Raw genomic sequence first — 20795 nt, 5'->3', positions numbered from 1 at the left:
TGGTATGTGATTGAGTATATTTTTCTGCTTAATACTTCCATAATGGTCTACGAAGGTGAGTATCATAAGCTTGACCATGTGTATGTGGGACCTCAGGTTTTTGAAACAAAGACGATGGTGATTCAAGCACAAAATGTGGTCCTCTATTACCTCCACTATTAGGCCTCCTTTGATCCATGTTGAGTTGAGGTTCTTGCAAAGGTCGATGTTCCATTATTTGAGACATGTCAAAATCATGAGGAATCTTGACTCCACTTTGTGCCATCACTTGTAGAAAATATTGTCTATCTCTCCTCATTATTTCCTCAACCAATATATTAAAATGGGGATCCATGATGGAGTCTTGCACTTCTGCTAAATGTACAGAAAAGTTGTCCATATTGTCATTGTGTGTATCATTGTTGTTTGTGTTATGCATGTTCTCAATATTTTAAATGTTTCTATAAGCGTCCATGTCAGGTAATGTGGTATGATCAGAATTGAAGAAGACATCATTGTCATACTCATAGGCACTCATGTTTGTAGACTCTTGAGCCTCTTTAGCTTCTCTCCTAGATTTTTGGGAACGGGTTTCAACCATGAACTAGGTCTTAAACAAGATGTGTGAGACTAGATGAAAATGGAAAGAGTATGGAAGACCAAGAGTTGGATGGAATGTAAATGAATCTGAGGTTTGCTTGCAATGTCCAAAGTGTAAGACCAAATATGTATGTAGTAGAGTAGGTGTGGCTTCCAAAGAGATGGCAGTTTCTCTTGATGAGATAAGTTGACCTTGACTCTAAGTAAGACCAAATGAGACCCAAAGGTGATAGACCTTGATGAAGGACCACTTAGCAAAATGTTGTTGTATGTAGTGTGTTGACAAAGTATGATGAGGACAAGAAAGTGGCCTTTTGACTCAAGTTTAGAAAAATGTGAATGTAATGCAAAGTGTAAAGAAATGATGGACTTTGTGAGACCCAAAAATAGCCTGAATGCTAGATGAAAACCCAAAGAAATAACCTAGGAAGATCAATAAGTCTAAAACTGACTGCTCTTGTTTTTGTTGGATTATAAGTTTTTCCAATTCTGAACACAGACATGCCTGTATACTTCACAGACGCAGTTAAATGACACAAACGTTGTTGAAAACTACACAGACATGGTTAAATGACACAAACATTGTTGAAAACTGCACAGACGTGTTTATGAGATTTTGTAAATGTAATGTTTCTTTTAATAACATAGACATGTTTTTGTCCTTCACAGATGTGGCTAAATGACACAGACGTTGTTTAACACTGCACGGAAGCGTTTCCGGAAACTAAGTGCAATTTTTCCAATTTTGTAAAGTTGCTGATGTGACCAAATCTGAATTTTTGACTACTTTTTCGTGACAAGAGGACACAATGTTGATGAGGACTCAATGCTTGCAAGTGTTTAGACTCAAAATGACAAAAGCAAGTGTGTTGTTTGATGTAAAAATATTTTGCATACACTTGAAGACATAAAAGACACAATGTTTTGATGTTTGATCTTGAATGTTTGAATGTTTAAAAGAAGATAAGCACAATTCTTATGGTTGGTCAGGACAATACTTGTTGATCCCACATGGGGTTTCCCCTGAGGCTACGCTATTCAGAGTGGATACTTAGATGCTTGACCCCACTGACTCCACCCTCGACACTCACTTCTCCAGGGCATCCAAGCATCAGTACCCACGAAAACTCCCCATGGCAAACTTTGTATCTCTACTAAGAACTATATGTGTGTGGGTCGCTTCAGAGGTCCAACCTCCTGCCCCAACAAATAGAAGGATTTTGGCTTTCCAAAACAAAAAGTTGCTAGTAAGGGCATCCGCTCATGTGACCATACATGCGGCAATTTCAGCTCTGTAAATACAGAAGGCTCCCAGTCGGTAGGGGTTACGCCCTACAACTAATCAAAAAAAATTGATCAACTGGGTTTATGGGGAGACATAGTGTCGGTATGAACTAATCAGCACACGTTACCCATGGCTTTCACCATGGATATAGTTATTTATAGTGGTTCGGAAGAGGTGGGTTTTCCTCGCTACCACTTGGGTCATTCTCTCCTCACTAGTAGTCCTAATGACCACGCAAGGAGACAGGCCCTCTAGAGATGAAACAAAAAGAGCCTATTGTTCAAGACACAAAAGACACTAGTTCAATTTTAGTGCACCAATTGAAGTGTTTGATAATGTATGAAAACAAGGCACACAATAAAGATCAAAAACCCTTGCCAAAATTCTGCAACAAAGATTTGTTAGTAGTTTTGCAATAATACCCCTCCTGCAAGCACACAAGTTAGGTAAATTTTAGATCCAAAAGACTTTGTGAAAAGGGGGCCTTAGACAATGTGATTCGCATCAAAGACAAGTTGCACTGATTTGTTAGCTAGATCACAAGATGTTAGCCCGAATAAACCAGATCTGAAATCCAAATGACGAAATAAAGCCTTGAAATTTGAAACAAAACTGAAAATTGCGAAAATCTGAAACACAGATGTGATTTAACCTAACACAGACACAGTTAAAGATCATAGACGCGCCTAGGTAACACAGACGTTGTCCCAAAACATAGACGCGATCAAAATATTCCCAGACGCGATTCAAGAACACAAACACAACCCTGCAATCTGCAAAAAAAATTAAAATAATGTCAAACGCAGACGCAATTATAGAGGTCACAAACGCGACAGAAAATCACAAACATGGTTCCGATATGCGCATACGTGAAAATGTTGAAATATTGTCGGAAATGTCAAATCTGCAACTTCAAAAACACAAATTCTGCAACAAAAGATGTTAAATGCAAAAGGGATAAGGGTCCCACTGGGCGTGCCAAAATGTTTAAGGTAAAAATGGAAACAACAAATATTGAAAGACTGAATAGATTCAACCACAAAACCCTAGCCTAACAACAACAAAGATCCACCATAACATATGAAGATTACCTAAGACAATGCAAATCAATGAAATCACAAAGATTATACCATCACATGTCCACTAGGGTTTGAATCTCCATTCTTCCTATCTCCATTTATCTTGCTTGATATATTTGCTCTCAGATTTTATGTGTGCACAAGAGCTCAACAAAGAACGAAAGTGTGGTTGATAGCTAGATCGCATATGAAAGTTCGAATGCTAGAATGCTTGAAGGATTGATTAGGGTTGATAATGAAGGAAGCATCTCCTTATATAGAAGACACTGTAAGAAATGGAGGGATAAGATTGAGAGGTGTAAAAGATAAATGGTCGGCTAGGATAAAAGGGTAGGTAAAAGAAATAAGAAAATAATGAGAGCGTAGGTAGTGTAGGAATTAAGAGATGAATGGCATGTATCGTAGGTAGAAAAGGTTAATGAATTAAATAAATAAATAAAGATTTATTTAAGTAATAGAGGAAGTGGGATCAATTAAATAAATAAAATATTTATTTAATTTAGGAAAAGGATAATTTAAATAAATAAATTTATTTATTTAAATGAGAAATAAGGCTAGAAGAGGATAAATGAATGAATTAAATAAATAAAGATTCATTTAATTAATAGAAGAATTAGGCTAAAATAATTAAATAAATAAAAATATTTATTTAATTAGACAAGACAATTTTAGGTGTCTACACCGACAATGAGAACAAAACTCAGCGAGCATGGCCTCCACTTCTTCATGCTTCTTCCTTGCTTGAAGTGTATCAACTGAGTAGCCATATTGTTAATAATATCCTTTTTAAAGTCTTTTAGCAAATGAGTTATCTCCATCCTTGAAATTGTTGTAGATGCCTTTGATGTTGAAGAGCCAGGCCTATAGTGTCTTCATTTCTTGGCTGAAGCTTTGGAATATTTTTGATAGATCTTCCTGATCTCATCCCATTGAACTTGAGTAATGTCTCTTCCTCCCATGAGGTCCAATGAGTCAACAGATTCCTCATTGATTCCCCTTAGAAAAATCAATTTCAAGGATTCTTCACTCAAGGTGTTGTGCTTGGATTTCCTGACACTGAACATAAACCTTTAAAGATAATCTTCCAGACTCTCATCTTCTTTTTGTGTCATTTGTAAGATATCATCACCATGTTGATCCATTCCCCCGCAATAATCTTTGTACTTCTCTGAGAAGTTTTCCTTCATTTCATCCCAAGTAGTGATTACATCTCTACCTAAACTCATAGACCACCTAAGAGCAGCTTCTTTTAGAGTAGCAAGGAATAACTTGAGTTTATGGGCATCAATGGTATAGTCATAACTTCTACAGAGGATGTCAAATTAAAAAAGAAAGGTATTTGGATCTTCTGTGACCAAGCCATAAAATTTTGGAAGAGAGGAGGCTGGTATATTCTTCAAGTTTGCATTATCATGCTAGTCAGGAATAGGAAACTCAAATGTTGGGTTTGCAGGTGGAGGTGGAGGATTTGCTGCCATTGGTCCTTGATAAAAAACCAAAGGTAAAAAATTTTGCTCAGGGGGTTCGTTTAAGAAGTCAAGGTCTCCCTTTGACAAATCAAAAACACCTTGGTTTCTGACTCGCACAAAAGTTTCTGCAAAAGGATTTAGTTCTGGTGCTTGATATGATCTTATGTCATGAGTGGAATGCGGGGGAAGAAATATTCCTAATGCATCTCTTCTTCTTCTATGCATACATATTTGATGAAGGAATTCTAAGAGCTAACTCTTAAAGCAAACTAAGAAAGTTGAAAACTAATGGTTACAAGAGGTTCTTAGTTTGGCACCATCCCCGACAACAGTGCTAAAAATGTTGGTCCTCACAACTGGAATGTCAACTAAGTTATAAAAACAATTCAGGGATTGGGAATCCTTACTGAACAACTAGCTTTCCTGTAGCAAAGGCTCATTTACTTTATCGACCAGGGACGTAAACTTGAAATGGGCTAGCACTGTATGTGCACTAAGTTCAAATTGCAACCATTCTATCCTACTGCTGGAAAAGGAAATTCTCTAAAACAAATATGCAAAAACATGATGAACTAATACTTTATCAGAACTCACAACTGAAAGTAGCTTAAGCAATTGCTACTGAATAACAATGTTCTGGCCAACGGATAGGAACTACTATGCCCACTTAGGCTGCAAGAACAGACACAGGAACTGTTTCCTAGTGGCTGCAGGAATAGTCGAATTCCAAAAGAACAACTACTGCAAGATGGAAATTAACTGAAAAACACAAAGGGACTACTCACCAAGTGGGCCCCCTTGAGTAATTATATCCAGAACTCTAGATAACAACTAATAAGCTCAAAATAACATTGTCTTCTTTATTCCAAATTGACTGCAAAATACATAAGTCTGAAAACTAGATACTACAAGTTCTATGGTCATTATGTATCCTTGAGAGGAGGTATAGACCTTTTATTTATAAGGAAAATTTATAATATATTCCTAACTGATCACCCCATGTCCCATAGGAGTAGGCAAACAGGTTTAATATACTAAAGAATAAGTCAGCGCAGGAAAACATAACAACATCTGTCTTGTAGCTGAGAAGATATAGCACAACTTCCTTCCTAGATTTAAGCTCCACTAAGAACAACTATGAATGCCCCACAAACCGCTCTATTGAGGAAGCGATCAAGTGGTTACGGTCTTCTTCAATGTTGCTTCACTTTGACTGGGTCTACATTATATCGACATGTTGATGTTCCTCTTTACCGACAGCTTAGTCTTTCTTTCATCTTGGTTGACCTTGCATCATGGTGTTAATGTGCACAAAGCATGTATATCTATTGATGTCAACATAACATAAATTAAACCACATTCTAAGATTGATTTAGATAATTTGCATAGATGAACTATTTAGAAATCATTATATAACAACCTTAGGTATATGATAAATCCGTTCCAAAAATACTTAAAAAGGCATCAACTAGGAAAGTCTTCTGACCCAAATATTATCCAGACACAAGACCTAAGCAGGAATTCTATGACAAAAAACTATCAAAACAGGGCCATTATTTTGGCTCATCAAATCCATTGGTTAACAAATTTGTTACAAATTTTGGATAAGTTTAGGAAATGTTGCAAGTATTCAAATCAAACTTGGTTTTTTTTTATGTGGTTGAAAATGATGTAGTAGTTTGAGCTCGATTTAAAGCATTTCCACAGGGAAATTATATCACTAATGTCTATCACGCAACTCAAAATTAAAATATAGACAATTGGCATGAAAGAAGACCCACATTGTAGTGCCTCTCCTTGACTCATCCTTTCTTTTGTGCTTCGATAGATTATATTGGTATAGTTTAGACTATTTGTGTGATGCTTTGACTAGATGTTTATGGATTTACCTATGTTTTTGGATGCTTCTTTATGGATATTAGACATATTATGTTGTGTTTGACAATATGATTTTAGATGGATGATGATATTCCTAGACTATTGTGAGAATGGATTACTCTGATGATCGTTGTGTGTTCATTTCTATACGTATATCATGTTTGTTCTATGATGATTTGATGTTATTTTATGATGTACTAACCCCATTCTACGATTGTAATTCTATGTGATGCATTGATGCTATATTGGGTGACTATCTATGTGAGTAGAGACGATTTCATATCACTCATTGTGAGCATGATATGTCGTCGCGATTCTCTATCACTTGTCTATTCATTATATATTGTATATGTTGTATCGTGGTTTTGTGGATGCAGGATTTGCAGGTACCAGACATCGACTCCACCTGGCTTCACAGGTTTGAGTGTGTCTTATCCCAATGGCAAGTTGATCGAAGTTGACATGATAACCCACCCTATACTCTAGGTTTAAGTTGACTACCCTTTTAAGTTTAGAGTCTTGGCGCGAGTCGTGGTTAGTGTGTAATGCTTTCTTGGATAATTTTATGGTGGCTTGCTTTGTGTAGCTTGGTCAATTATTAATTATTTTATTAAATTAATTTATATAGTTTAATAATGTTAAATTAAAATAAAAGATTAATATAGTTTATAATAATTCATTAAATAAATAGTTGGTATAATATTTAATAATAAAGTGTTGTTGAATTAATATTAATATTATCATTTAGTAAGAAAAGGCTTTATTATTAATTAGAACATTTAATTATATAAAGAGCCTTTGATTTATTATTATGACTTTAATTTAATATAGCCTTGGTTTATTTAGTTATTATTGGGCTTTTATAATTATTTGTGACCATTATTTTATGAGTTGTTTATATTATTATTATTATTCTCTTTTTACTCTCTTGGGTTGTTTGGTAGATTCTTTCTACCCACCCTATTATTCTATTGGTTATATTTTTGGGTAAGTTAATTAAATAATATTTTGTTATTCTTTCCTTGGGTTTTGCAAATGGTTGGTAAGAAATATATTATTTTTTAATATTTTGATTGGCTGAGATTTTCTATAGTTTTAGTTTGATTTTCTATTTATTTGGCTTCCTGAGTATTTTGTCGGGTTAGCATTTTCGGGTTTTCTCTTGCAAGTTGGATTTTGGCTGAGGATTTGGATTTTGAGGATTTCTTGGTTTGGATTGTGGATTGCGCTTCTTCAAATTCCTTCCATTACTTCTATTTTTCTAGGTTGGAGGAATTATCCTTCTATGCAAAATTTATTCCAGAAAAGATTGTATTCTCTTTGTATTTTTCAGAAAGATTGCCTTCGAGTTATTTGGGAGGAAATATTTTATAAGTTTTACATAGTTGGAGTTTGATATTATTTTATATGAAAATATATTATAAAGTTTAGACTTTGGTTGGGGTTAATATTTGGGTTTTTTGTCATTGTCATGAATGGCCAACATTGGATTTTGGTTTTGTGAATGTGTTTTCCCTTATTGAGTCCTCGTGTTTTCTTTTGAGTTGTTTATCTAGCTTCTTCAATTGGTTATGGAATTGTGTCTCTTTTGATAGTATTTTCGGGATTCATCATTTATCCTTTGATTTCGTATGTTGGTCGCAAGTTTTTTGTATCATTTGAGTAAATGAGCTAATGTTGTATATGTGTTATTCCTTTTATCAAATGTGTTGTTTCTTCTGTTATATGTGATGTTTCTTAGGGCAAATGTGTTGTACCTGTGTGGTATATGTGTTGTTTTGCGTGATGTATGCATTTTTCTATAAGGTATATGCGCTATTCTACATAGCAGATGCACTAAACTGTCTTTTTCTAGTAAGTTTGTCAAATTTGGTTCATTTTCCTGTTTATGTTCTTGTTCTTCAAAATCCAGAGGTTGTTTTCTGATACCCGAGATGTTCCAGATCTGTTTCATTGATTGATTATTGGTTGTCTTGATTATTTGGCTTGTTTATGTGATTATCTTGTAGGCAGACTCATTTGTTGTATTCTTTGAAGATGATTGCATTGTTGTTGGATTGGTTGGATACCTTGGTAAGCCAGGTTTTGTATTATTGAGAGCCCATGGTTTTGTGGTAGTATTGTGTGTTGTTACCCTAAGGTATAGGTGCATGCAAGGGGAAGAGTGGGCTTCGTAGTGAGTAACTAGGATAGCATGGAGTGGGCTGACAAGTCCATCTGGGGTCCAGATCTCTAGGTATCTCACTAGAAGTTTTCCAGTGTGAACAAGTGATAACTTAATTAATAATACTTGGGTTTGGGTAGAATAGTTCATCTTAATAAGATAATAAAATTATGTTGGCCCCTTTGCCTTACCTTGCGGTAGTGGATCGGGATAGGACTGGGAAGGCCTTAGTAAAACCCAGGTAAGCTAATCTCTTTCACTCCATGAAGTTGAGATGGTTCCACGTGTGCTTTGGGACATCCAAGACTGGTGCCCAGGTACCCACATGTTACATGTGATGACACTCTTGCTCCCTACATGTAGGTCCTAATGCCTTGAGTTTTGCTTGGTTGTGTTGCCTCTAGAGGGTTCTATGTTTGGAGAGTTTGTGTTGATGGTTTCCTTTTGGGTATCTTATGTTGTTTTGTGTCCTTTCTATGTTGGTCTTTCCTTTGGTTGTTAGGTGTCAGCTTAGATCTAGAGTATGTGTGGGATATTGTGTCATCTCCTAGCATGGGGGGTGGTACCTTTGGTTCCACATGGTCGGGTGGTTTGATGCCTTCTTCCATTGGGATGTTCTTCATTGGATGCTATGTGTGGATGTGGATATCTTGTCTTCTCAACTTTGGATGGATTCTTGTAGCAGAATAATGTAATGCTTATATAGCATGTATGTAGTGATTCATGATGTAATTGTAATGTAAATAGAACTATGGACCTTGTTGCAAAGAATAATGTATTCATGTAATAGTATGTTAGGGGAATAAATAATGTAGCTTGTTATATTGGTTCGTTAATGAAAATTGATTTGTGGTCTCATGCTATGTTGGATATATGCTAGGATATATTGTGGTTAGTTCATGATGATAGAAATGTATAAGTAATTTGGGAGTAGGAACTTTTGATATTGGTGATCTAAAATGAACTTAGAGGAAATGGATAGTATGCTTAGTAAATGGATATAATAATGATATAGAATAGTGAAATATCATGTGTGGATTGCAAGATTCATGCTGGGAATTAGTATGCATAAGATTAAGGTGGTAATTGTGATATCATGCTTATGATGTTATGTTGTGCTATTGTTATGGTTAGTTTAAGTGATCCCATTGAGATGCCCTAGAGGATGCTTTGAGATGTTGTGTTTATTTTTGCTTGTGTTGTGTTCTTATGTGAAATTAATCTTGATGGTTAGATGTTATATGGTTAATGAATGGTTAATGCATTAGAATAAAATGATAGTAATGGTTGTATTAGTTAATGTTTAATTTTTTTTTCTCTATTGCAATTAGCTAGTGTATTTTCTCTAGGGTATTTTGGCGGGCATTACACACATAGACAAGGTGTCAACTCACAAAAGTTGTGCAAGTGTTCCCATGCAACAACTTCAATTTTGAGTCATGAATACAGGGGCATTTTTTTTTCTTTTTGGCATGAAAATACAACTACCTACCTCTTGCACAAGGCTTAGCATTAGTTAGAATAAATTAGAAACAGATGTAGTGCAAATTATTTTCATTTTTATTCCAATTTGAGTAATAAACTTCCAATAATCATGCCAAGAAACCCTAGCTACAAGTTGACACTTTTGAGTTGTAAAATCTTTATAACCTCATTCATTTTAAATTGTAAGGAGTTGGAAAACTCTTATGCTGATATTATAGAAAAATGTATTGCAATTTTACTGGTATTCTATTGAACATTGTGAATTTTGAATCCAATCAAATTCAAAACATTTGTGATCTACATTTTGGTTGCACAAACAAGTCAGTATTGGTAGTTTAATGTTCATTTTTGCTCAATTTGATATCTTGTTGAATTTTGCTTCAAGTGTGTTAAATAGGACTTTGTCTCATATGTGTGCATGGGTATGGCCTTGTGATTTTTGATGAATATTCTAAAAATTATAAGTGTTGTATGAATTTCCTTTGATGATTGCATTTTGTATGTATGAATTGTGAATTTCTAGTTTATGTATATGCAATTTATGATATTTGGCCTAATCATCTACTGAATGTGATGATTGTAATCATCTAGATAATTTTTATTTACTTCATTTATTTCTTCTCTTGAATGAATTGCTAGATGGGTTTGTGAATGATGAATGATGCCTTATATAGGGCTCTCAAGGTATTTCCTGATTTAGGTCGACTTCCAATGGTCAAATGAAAATATCAAGACTAAATCACAAATGATAGGAATCAACACTTGCACATGTTTGATTTTGGGTCCCTTTTGGAGGGACTATGGCATTGGGACTAGGGCACTAGGTCTCATAATCATCTTAAAATGGGACTAAAAAAGAGTAATGGCAGAGTACTAAGGTCCAAGACTAGGATTTGTTTTCAATCTCAGCATATGTCAACAATAGGATGTAATAAGGCCCAAATAGGCTCGAAATGACCCAAGAGAGGACACGTGAAAGCAAAAGCCCAAAAGAGAGTAAAATTGTAAGGGGATACAATTCACGACACTACACTCCTACTTCCAAACTCATATTAATGCTTCAAATTTAATTAGGACACTCAATTCACCTACAACAATAGTATAATCATATGTGATAGTAGCTTGAGATAGGCTTCCCATCATTTGATAACTCATCAACCACCATTATAATAATTCAATCTCACTAACAAGATGATCTCAACCCAAACTAAGTTGAGAAGTTGATAAATATCCAATCCTATTAACATTTCAAGATGAAGTTAGGGAGTCAAGATAGAATATCAATAGAAGTCGAAACATTCCAAACATGATATCAAAACTATAACACCCAAATCAACTAAAAGACTCATAGATACAAGACCACTATACTCGCAATGAATGACTAGACATTGAGACACTTTAACATGCAATTATATTCTGAAACAATGAAATTCATTTTAAAAAAAAAAAACCTTTTAAATTCACACTAGACCATATAGACTTCTATACGAAGGGGTAAAGGTACCACAAAGAGGAAAGTCTTAATTCATACTTACACCCTTGTAACTAAAATGCACAAAAAGCTAATCTATATTACGAGATCACGTATACCAATTTGGACTTACATCCTAACAATCCATTATAACACTCTCCAACAATTACAACTCGCCAATCTATATTAGGAGATCATATAGATCAATTGGATTTACATCCTAACAATCCAAATCTACGAGACACTCGAGTGTAATAAAAGCAACGAATTTGAGTTCCGGTTAGACTAGCCCTCTAGGATTTTCTTTCCCCTTTTCATAACGAAAACTTCCGCCACAAAATGGCTCTCTTGACCATAGATGTGAAGGGCAGGCCTTTAGTTGAAACTCCGTGTTTCTATTGAACTCCCTATAACACACATGCCTAAAGATTTCGCTTTGTTCGATATGCACAAATTTAATCAAACTCTACATTTAGATTTTGATGTTAAAGAAACGGCAAGTTTAGCTACATCACTTTAAGAGATAAGTTGTCCAAGAAAAATAGGAGCATCCGAGGATTGTTCCAGGATCGTGAGGACCTGTCTCAACTCTCCATTTGTTTCCTTTGTTCAAAGTTCAACTTTGCAATTCTGCTGCCTTGGGACTCTACAATGTAAAACTCAATCCAAAAAGAGCAAGGAGTAAAAGATTGGAACGAACGTTATGCAATACGGTAACCCCTCTAGCCTTCGAACACTCAGAAACACAAAACACTACAAAACAGAGACTCTCTGTTTGCAACTAAGAAATGTAATTTACAACCACATGAACCTCAGCCAATACACACAATCTCCACCCTCAAGTCCTGGTATAAACTGCTTCCAATTGGCGCTTCTGCCTGTACACTCAGGAACTCCTCTCATACCATTGATGAAATAAAGACACCCCTCTAGCCTTCAAACACTACAAAACAGAGACTCTGTTTGCAACTGAGAAATATAATTCCCATACTCTGTTTTAAAATTACCATTCTGGCACATTCTGGCAGGATGCTCCTGCATCAGAACGAAAGGATGCTTATTATATGACAACCTTTCTTTACTATCAAACTTACTCTGACGCTGATTTTCTTACAAGACTTGACTTTGTACGAAAACCCATATTCACTAATAAGCATGCAATGCTCTTTTACCTATGAAGATATTGGTGCATATCCAGCATTACGAATATCACAATATTTTGAATTTGCTGTCTTCCCTTACCATGTACTAGTTGAAAATACCATTCTCCTAAACTGAGTCCAACCTACAAGCTCCTCCTCCAAAACTCACCAGAACCTCTGTTTCTTCAACAAGTCTTCTGTCGCTCAATGGTAAATACAAAATCTGCATGTTGATCTCTAAGCATTCACAATTTCACACGACAAAAGCCTCCAAATATGAACGCCTCGCATTCTCAACCAATGACTCCTCTCCCAATTAACTTTTTTCAATTGTCATACTTCATTAGCGAGATTAATGATGAACAATATTATCATATATACTCTCCAGAATAAAATAAATACAACTAGTTGTTTCCATGCATATAAAAAACCATTAGTCAAATTATAAGCCATGGGAATTGGAAATTATAAGTTAACCACCTAAATGGCTTTTGATCCAATCTTTACATGTTTGTTCCTTTAAAGCACCTGTAAAGTGTTTTAAGAAGTGATCTCTATGAGGATGCATGCCATAAAGAGCTTCCAGAGACACAACAGAAGAAAGCTTGTACAGAACAAGCCCTGTAAATTTAGTTGGAGCAACAAAAATACAAAACTGTTACAACAGCCATCTCGTTTCTATGCTTGTCACAAGGCAGCTTAAATTTTCTGCCAATGGAGTCAATATTAGACATACATGTTAGGGGAACAAACCTGACAGTTCCCAGTTTCAAATTTTACAACGCTGTATGAAATTCTTACAGAAGAACCCTTTCCATCCACGATAGGATATTATTATATACTCCTTGACATGTAAAGCTATTTGAAAAAATCAGCTATTTTACACTTGTGAGAACTAGAATACAACCACCAAGAATGTTGAAAAATGCAATCAATGGAAAAAAGAATGAATCAAAACACTACTACTGTTTACTGCAAAACTATGCATTTAGGCTTTCCTGTAAAATTGACAATTGTCCCTCCCTGACTAGTACATCCTCATCGAGTTTCTCTACTCTTATTTTAAGCGCTTCCACTTCGGCAATGAGTTTCATGTTTTGCCAGGTAAGTTGTTCTGCATCTTCCTTAAAGCCATCCCTTTCTTCAGAAACTTTGGGTATCTCTACTCTTAACAATGTCAGTTCTTTGAGACATTCTTGTAAGTCAGCTTGTAAACATCTGATGGTATCTTCCTTCCCTCCAAGCTGTAGATAAAATAGATCATAGCATTAGCGCTCATAATCTGAAGGAAACATAACGCTCTTCAAAAATAAGTGTATTCTATGTGAAATCCTAAGTATAAACAATTAAAAGCATGTCTAACACATACCAGGAGTTCCAACTCTTTCTCTTTCTGGTTTGAACTACTGAGCCTTCCCTGTAGACTTTCAATGTTACTTCTCAAAACCTCTTGACTCCTTACCAAAGTTGCAATTTCTTCCTGAAGTTGTTCTAAATCAGCCTCCTTAGAACATAGTTTTTCCCGTAGAATCTTGACGAGTAAAGTTTCAGCTTTAAGTTCTTGTTGTAGTTGGTTGAACCCCTCCTCATTCTGAAATTCGAATTAAGAAAATTAGTTGATAACAAAAGCATGTTAATGCACACTCCTCAGAAGTACAAGAAGTGATCATAATTTTGATTAAGCCTGTTTCTTGATCACTCAATTGTCCTGAGCATTAGATGCCTAGGAATCAAGAATCCCTATATCAATTGTTTAGAATCATAAAAACAGAGATCAATACAAAGAAAATAAAAATTTTATCAATCTGAACCAGTCGACATGATTTGCCTTATCTCCATATTGCAGGAGGTAAATAATCCATGTGGTATGCTCTATAAAGTTTAAACTAAAGCATTTCAGAAATTCCCAAACTTCAAATAAATAGGGTTAAATTATATAGAAGAATACCAACACGTCAATAAAACATCTCTGATTTGGTGTTTCATACTTCGAATTTATTTTTAATAGAAATTTATGCTATTCTTTCCTTTTTTCGATCCTTAATTAACTGTATTATTTTCTTGTATTAGATCCCTAGTAAATTCAAAATAAGAAAAAGAAGATATCCTCGGCCTTCTAGCACATAAACCATAGAAAATAAATAAATCTATATTGACAAAGGATACATCGGAAAAACAAGAAGGAATGTTCAGAATTCAAACTGTTAAAAGTTTTAGGAAGCTACGATAACTATTATCTACTAATTTATTTCACTAAATTAATTGGACCACCAATGGAAGTTAATGCAAAATGAGTTAGTTGCATAATCAGAAGGGGGCAAACAAGAAGGAAGGTGACTTCAAACTGTTAAAAGTTTTAGGCAGCTACGAGGCAACGTTAATATCTATTATCTACTAATTTATTTCACTAATTAATTGGAACACCAATGGAAGTTGATGCAAAGTGAGTTAGTTGCATGATCAGAAGGGGGCTGGGGCTGGGAAGGTTTCAAGAATCTAGAATGTTGCCCAAGAAAACCACCAATCATCCTAACAGGAAAGGCAAAAAGAAATTTTGAATTTGGGAAACACAATTGAATATGAAGTGAAGATTTGGCTGCCTATAATAAGATATTTAAATATGTCTTTTCAGAAGAAAATTGTTGGATTTATATTACCTAGTAAAAAATCTGTGATCTTCCAGGCTGGATTAAAATGCAAGACCTCAAAATTACAAAAAAGTAATACTAATTACCTCTATATGCTGCTGCTCCTGTTGATATGCCTCTGGATTTTCTACATCTTGCTTGAGAGATTCGTCACAGGATATATGAGATTTTTCTTTCAAGATTTCTTTTTGTATCCACACACTTTTCTTCCAAGAATCAACCTTTCTTCTTAAATTTTGAGCCATCATGTCCAATTCCATGGCATGCTCCCATTCTTGTCCAGTTTCTAACATACTGTTTGAATGTTCCCATTCACTAATTTCACATGCATCAAAAGTAGACAAATTCCTTTTAACATAATCCAGCAGCTTAAAAGAAAGGTGAACATTCTCATCCAGCAGTGGGAATGCCTGAGCTTGCAGTCCATCAAGGCGATCCCAAAGTTCTTGATCAAGTTTGATCAACCCAATGCTAGTACCTTTCTCTCTGCTTCGCACCCTATCCAGAAGGCTGGTGTTTTCGTGCCTCAGAGTACCAGCTTCCCACCTACAATTCTCTAATTCCTTGCGTAAGGCTTGTTCTACACCAACTAATCGGAGTTGTTCCTTTTGTAGCTTGGTGATACAATCATCTTTATCATGTGGACGATCATTTATCTCATTGTCTAATCCTCCCCACAATCCACCAATTGTTCTTTCCTGATCTTTACATAGTCGCTGTAATCTGACAACTGATTTCTGTAACTCAGAGTTTTCCCTTTCTTTTTCCTTGTAGCTCCTTTTGTTTGAATCTCGGTCATCTTCTGCTTGTTTTCCTTTCTTGATAGATTCTGACAGGGATTCCCTTAACTGCATAATTTCATTTTCAGCATCTGTTAATTTGTTTCTCAAATCAGTCATACATTTCTGAGATTCCCTCACCTGACTTTTTACATGAATTTCCTGGTTATTTAAAGATGAAACTTCTCTCTGCAATGCTACATTTTGCTCTGCCAGATCTCTGACTCTCTCTCTCATCCTCCTCTCCTCAGACCTAATTTTCTCCAGCATAGAGGCCCATTCATTCGACCTCCTATCTATCTCCTTTTCTAATGTTTGCTGCAGATCATTCTTCTCATTCTCCAATATCTTTGTGCGAGATTCCATCTCTCCCTTGATCAACCTTAGAGCTTCAGTCGCTGATGATCTTTCTCTCTTGCGGCTCTGAACTTCTGAAGAAAGCATAAGTGCTAAGTTCCTTTTCTCTTCAGATGCTTTTCTCAATTTTTGCCACAAAAATTCTGCATTTTGTTGTGAGTTCTTTGCACTTACAGATTCAGACCTGCTGCAATGGTACCAGTTCATCGATTCTAACTCTTCTGACAATAATGCAACCTGGTCTTCAGCTGCTTTAGCTCTTATTTCCAGCTCTTCATCATTATCTTGCATCTTATCATAGCCTTCAAGCCACAGTTGAAATCGGCATCTGTCCACTTCCTTCTGTGGCGGATGAAGAGCCAATCCTTCAACATTCTGTACTTGAAAAGTAGGAAACTGCCTTTCCTCATTTGATCTACAATGTGAGCTTGGGCTTACTCCCTGGCTTTGAGATGGAGATAATTCTTCGGTATTCAAATTGTGGTAGCTTCCAAGCTCAGGTCCTGATGGCTGGAATGATTCTAGAAATTCCCTGCGGATTCTCCCATCACAATGGATAAGAACAGTTTCACTATCAAAATTACTCTTGGCATCGATTACTTTGGATTTGGATTTCCCTGGTAGTGATCTAACCAGTCTTTCAGCAACATTTCGAGCACTTTGATACCTGGAAGAAAGTTTGTCCCCCACTGAAGATGATGAGCTTTTTGGATATGACAGAAGATCACCTTGCATCTTTGAGGATGATTTTTCACCTGTGTTTGCACAAGAACCTTTAAAAGACTGAGAACGTACAAGTCTTTTAACACTGCCTATATGAATATTATCTTGGCCTGAAAGTCTGGAACGTGGTGGCCGACCAGAGCTCAGTACAGTTTCGTTATCTGCTATTATTTCCATCTGTGCCTTTCCAGATACCAGGTTGTGAGTATCTTCATCTTCTTCTTCCCTTCCATCAAAACTGAATTCCAAGAAATCCTCTGGAACTTTTGTTATTCGGGCAGAACTGCTTCTTGACAAGGATGGAGGGGTATTTGCAAGGGTGCTACAGTAAACTTCAGGACGACCTTTAGGCACACTGGTGGATCTGTTTGTCCATACTACTTTTGCTTCTCTGTTTTCACTGTGACCATTTAGCATATATTTGAAATGCAAATAAATCAAATTAATTTCTCGTTGACAAATTTCTTTCGAAACTACACAAGTTACCCATTCATAAAGAAAACAAAGCTGCACATTTAGAAGAAAAAACTACAAAAACCTACCATTTTTTTACTCAAGTAGACTGATCTCTCAAAACCCCCGGACATATTTTTCTTCTCAAACCGATTCCATTTTAGCAGAACAATATAGACTAACCGAAAACAAACCCATAAAAAATAAAAAATGTTTGCAATGGATTATGCTTTCCATCAAATGGGGTGTCAAATTGAGAGATGTCTTTCAAAAATGAATAAGCCATCAGTTCAAATCAAAGATCAAATTTCTCGTTTACAAGAGAAATTATAGAAACTAAAATTGTTTTCTCCAATAGAGAGCAATATGGACAGAGCATTACTGGCTTCTACCAGATAAAGAACTTTACACCGTGTTCTGAATTTAGTCTTTCTAGTTTATTAAAACTAAGAAAGGGGTTCCAATTCACAGTTTTTTCTCAGAACTGAATAAGATTTACATTCAAGAAAAATAGATAGAGGCCCAAGCTCTCAAACATTTTTTCTCAAACATAGTATATAGTTAAGACATAATAATATAGGTCGATCTTGATCAAAGAGGCTACTGTTTATTAAAGACAAACCCCACACATTTACAGGAAAGAATACAAAAAAAATATAGAGTTCACAGAACTAAAAACCCCAATCGGTTGTCTTGAATCCACATTGACCAGATAAACAAAGCTACAAAAAATCTTAGGCAATAGATTCTGGTGTTCATCTTTTATGCTTTACTAAACAGAGTAATCAGACACCCTTCATAAACAGAGCAATACATTCGGGGTTGGGGATACAGATTGACCCAGGCCTGAAAAGCTCACGAAATCATTTAAAGTCGCTATTTACTAAATACAACCCACAAACAAAATTTGCTGTGGATGGTCATTTTCATTTTTATAACTTAAAAAGAATGAGAATCTACATGGATAATGTTCTTACGGAGGTGTGCATTTGGAGCTTGGAGCAAAGCCATCCGCACTGCTTCCAGAGGATTTGCTCACATCACTGAAAGAGCTATCATTTTTGTCGCTGGAAAAGATGGAAGAGGCTGATGAATGGCTTCGTCTGTGAAGAGACGAAGATTCAAACGCGGGACCCATGTGATGGTTTATTAAATGCGCAGATGATCGCTTCGAATTCCCTCCCCCAGAGATAGTTTTCTTCGGAATAGCAGAAGAATGGTCTCGAATCATCTGCGCTTCAAGCGAATTCTCCTTCAGGTAATCGCTTCCCTTTTCCCAAAAGAATGGCCCATCCTTATCAACCTTCTGGTTCGGCAAATTATTACTGTTACTGTTATTGTTCGATGCAGAGACCGGTTTCAATGGAAATAACCTCCGCATCGTTGCAACACTAGCAATCACCTGTAAAACATAAAATTCCCTGTCATTTTCTAGCTGAAACGAATCTTAATTTTAACAAACTCGTTAGTGCGTGTTAAGTTTTTCAAAATCTAAGCTGGGGTGTGCAAATATGGGGCTTAAAGCGGCTCAAAATGCAGTTAGCTACAAGCTAAGGATTTTCAAAATTCCTGGTATTCTGGCAGATGTTTACAGATATAGCTAAATAAGTCCTACTGTACGTCTAACCAATAAAATCCACAGAATCCAGTGAACCGCGTTAAAATAACCCTCTAAAACGTTCTCCAGTTTGCAATGCTAAGCTTCCAACAATCCCACGAGTACAAAAACGCCTGATTTTTTTCCGTAGCAGGCTATGCAATAAGAATATCCAGACCTCCTAAAATCCCTCGAAACACTTTTTCAGAATCAAATGATTATAGAAGGTCTGCCATACATCTTACCGTTGTCTCAATTCAAATGGCCGAAATTTCTGGAAACCAAGCTTTCAAACCCCAGAAATAAACGATTCCGCAATAAAAACGGCAAGTCACACTTGTCAACAGCTGAAATCAGAACTGCATCCCAAAAAGAGCGCTCCTACTATAGAAAAGAAAAACACAAAGTTAAAAAAAAAGATGATCAAAACCAATAAAGATCGAAAAATCCCAAAATGTTGCTCGAATTAACCAAAAACTTACCGTTAGCTCATATCTCATATTCTACAACATTGCGCAAAAAATAGCTTAAAATCGCTGAAACAATCAATTTATGAGCCAAACCAGCAACTCTGGCTTCGCAAAGGCTACAAATCACAATCCTATACAAAACAAAGCGACTGCAACGAAAATCCACGGCAAAAAAAGAGAAATATCTACAAGATCAGAAAAAAAGAGAAAATCTTGCTCGGACTGAAAATTTCTTTCCCAAGGATTCAACTGCTTACCCAATTCCGCCGCCTTTTTCAGAATCTTTTCACAAAATCTGTACTGAAACTCGTTAGAATATCCTGGAATGTGTGCAGATTTCGCAGGTTTGGGCTTGTAGCAGCAGAAAAAATTTTCCGTAGTTTTCATAACCATTATAGCATCATCATCATGTATGGGTGCATAATCCACGCCACGTAAGCACTCATAACGGTAAAGTGAATTTTAAAAGAGATAATTGCAATAAATAAAACGGTGGGGCAGTAACGCGAGATTCACGAAGGCTCATGTTGAGTGAGCGGGCCGCCCCCGTTAATTACGTTGACTACCGGCTGGACCGGTTACATCAGGCTCCTCGCTTTTGTCGGTGTTATTGTCTGGTACAAAATGGGTTTTTTAATTTTAGAATGTTTTAAATGTCCGCCCGTTATATTTTTCGAAATTCGCGCCGCTCCTTTCGTCCTTAAATATTTCACGATGACGTCATTTTTTGGGTTAAATAATCCACTGTTAAATTTTTCGATTTGTCCGATGCCAATTATGTACCGTGGATTATTTTGCATATGCTTTTTATTTGGCGCCAAGATTTATTTTTTCATTTTTCTTTTAAAAAAATTAAGTAATGAAATGTGAATTATTTTAATTTTTTTAAATTTTTAAAATAAATTAGCTAGCCATTTTCACAAATTTGAAAAAAAATATTATTATTATTATTACATCATGTTATGTAAAATTTAAAAATTTTATATTTGGCACCGAGATTTTTTTTCATTTTTCTAAAAACTATAGTCAATGAAATGTGAATTTTTTTTTGTTTTTCTACTTTTCAAACAAATTAGGTATCAATTTTCACAAATTTAAAAAACTTTTACTTTATTTTACCTAAAAGTCTTAGGAATTTATTTTAGTTTTGAATTGTATTTTATGTTTGATCCAATAAATGAATGGTTATGACCATGATGTCTCAAAAGTATTTGAG

At 35.6% G+C, this 20795-nt stretch overlaps 1 protein-coding gene across 8 annotated transcripts; it reads right to left on the bottom strand.

Annotated features, from left to right (window-relative positions):
• Positions 1 to 13148: 13148 nt before the first annotated feature.
• On the bottom strand, positions 13149 to 20024 carry LOC131072262 (uncharacterized). 8 transcript variants are annotated; one of them, XM_059213172.1, is made up of 7 exons: positions 19837 to 20023; positions 19592 to 19728; positions 19355 to 19493; positions 18490 to 18914; positions 15287 to 17459; positions 13922 to 14143; positions 13149 to 13796 (listed from the first exon to the last, which is right to left on the bottom strand). In XM_059213172.1, exons 4-7 carry the CDS (start codon positions 18891 to 18893, stop codon positions 13533 to 13535), a joined length of 3063 nt encoding a protein of 1020 aa, XP_059069155.1. In that variant the 5' UTR covers positions 18894 to 18914; positions 19355 to 19493; positions 19592 to 19728; positions 19837 to 20023; the 3' UTR covers positions 13149 to 13532. The 8 variants fall into 8 exon arrangements, with proteins under 8 accessions (XP_059069155.1, XP_057864372.2, XP_059069157.1 ...); XM_058008389.2 differs by having other exon boundaries at positions 19355 to 19490; XM_059213174.1 differs by having other exon boundaries at positions 19592 to 19684.
• Positions 20025 to 20795: the final 771 nt, after the last annotated feature.

Source organism: Cryptomeria japonica, chromosome 10 (genome assembly GCF_030272615.1).
Source record: "Cryptomeria japonica chromosome 10, Sugi_1.0, whole genome shotgun sequence".
In the NCBI taxonomy this organism is placed as follows: Eukaryota; Viridiplantae; Streptophyta; class Pinopsida; order Cupressales; family Cupressaceae; genus Cryptomeria; species Cryptomeria japonica.
The sequence above is the reverse complement of the archived record's forward strand: the minus strand, read 5'-3'. Positions and strand labels throughout refer to the sequence as shown.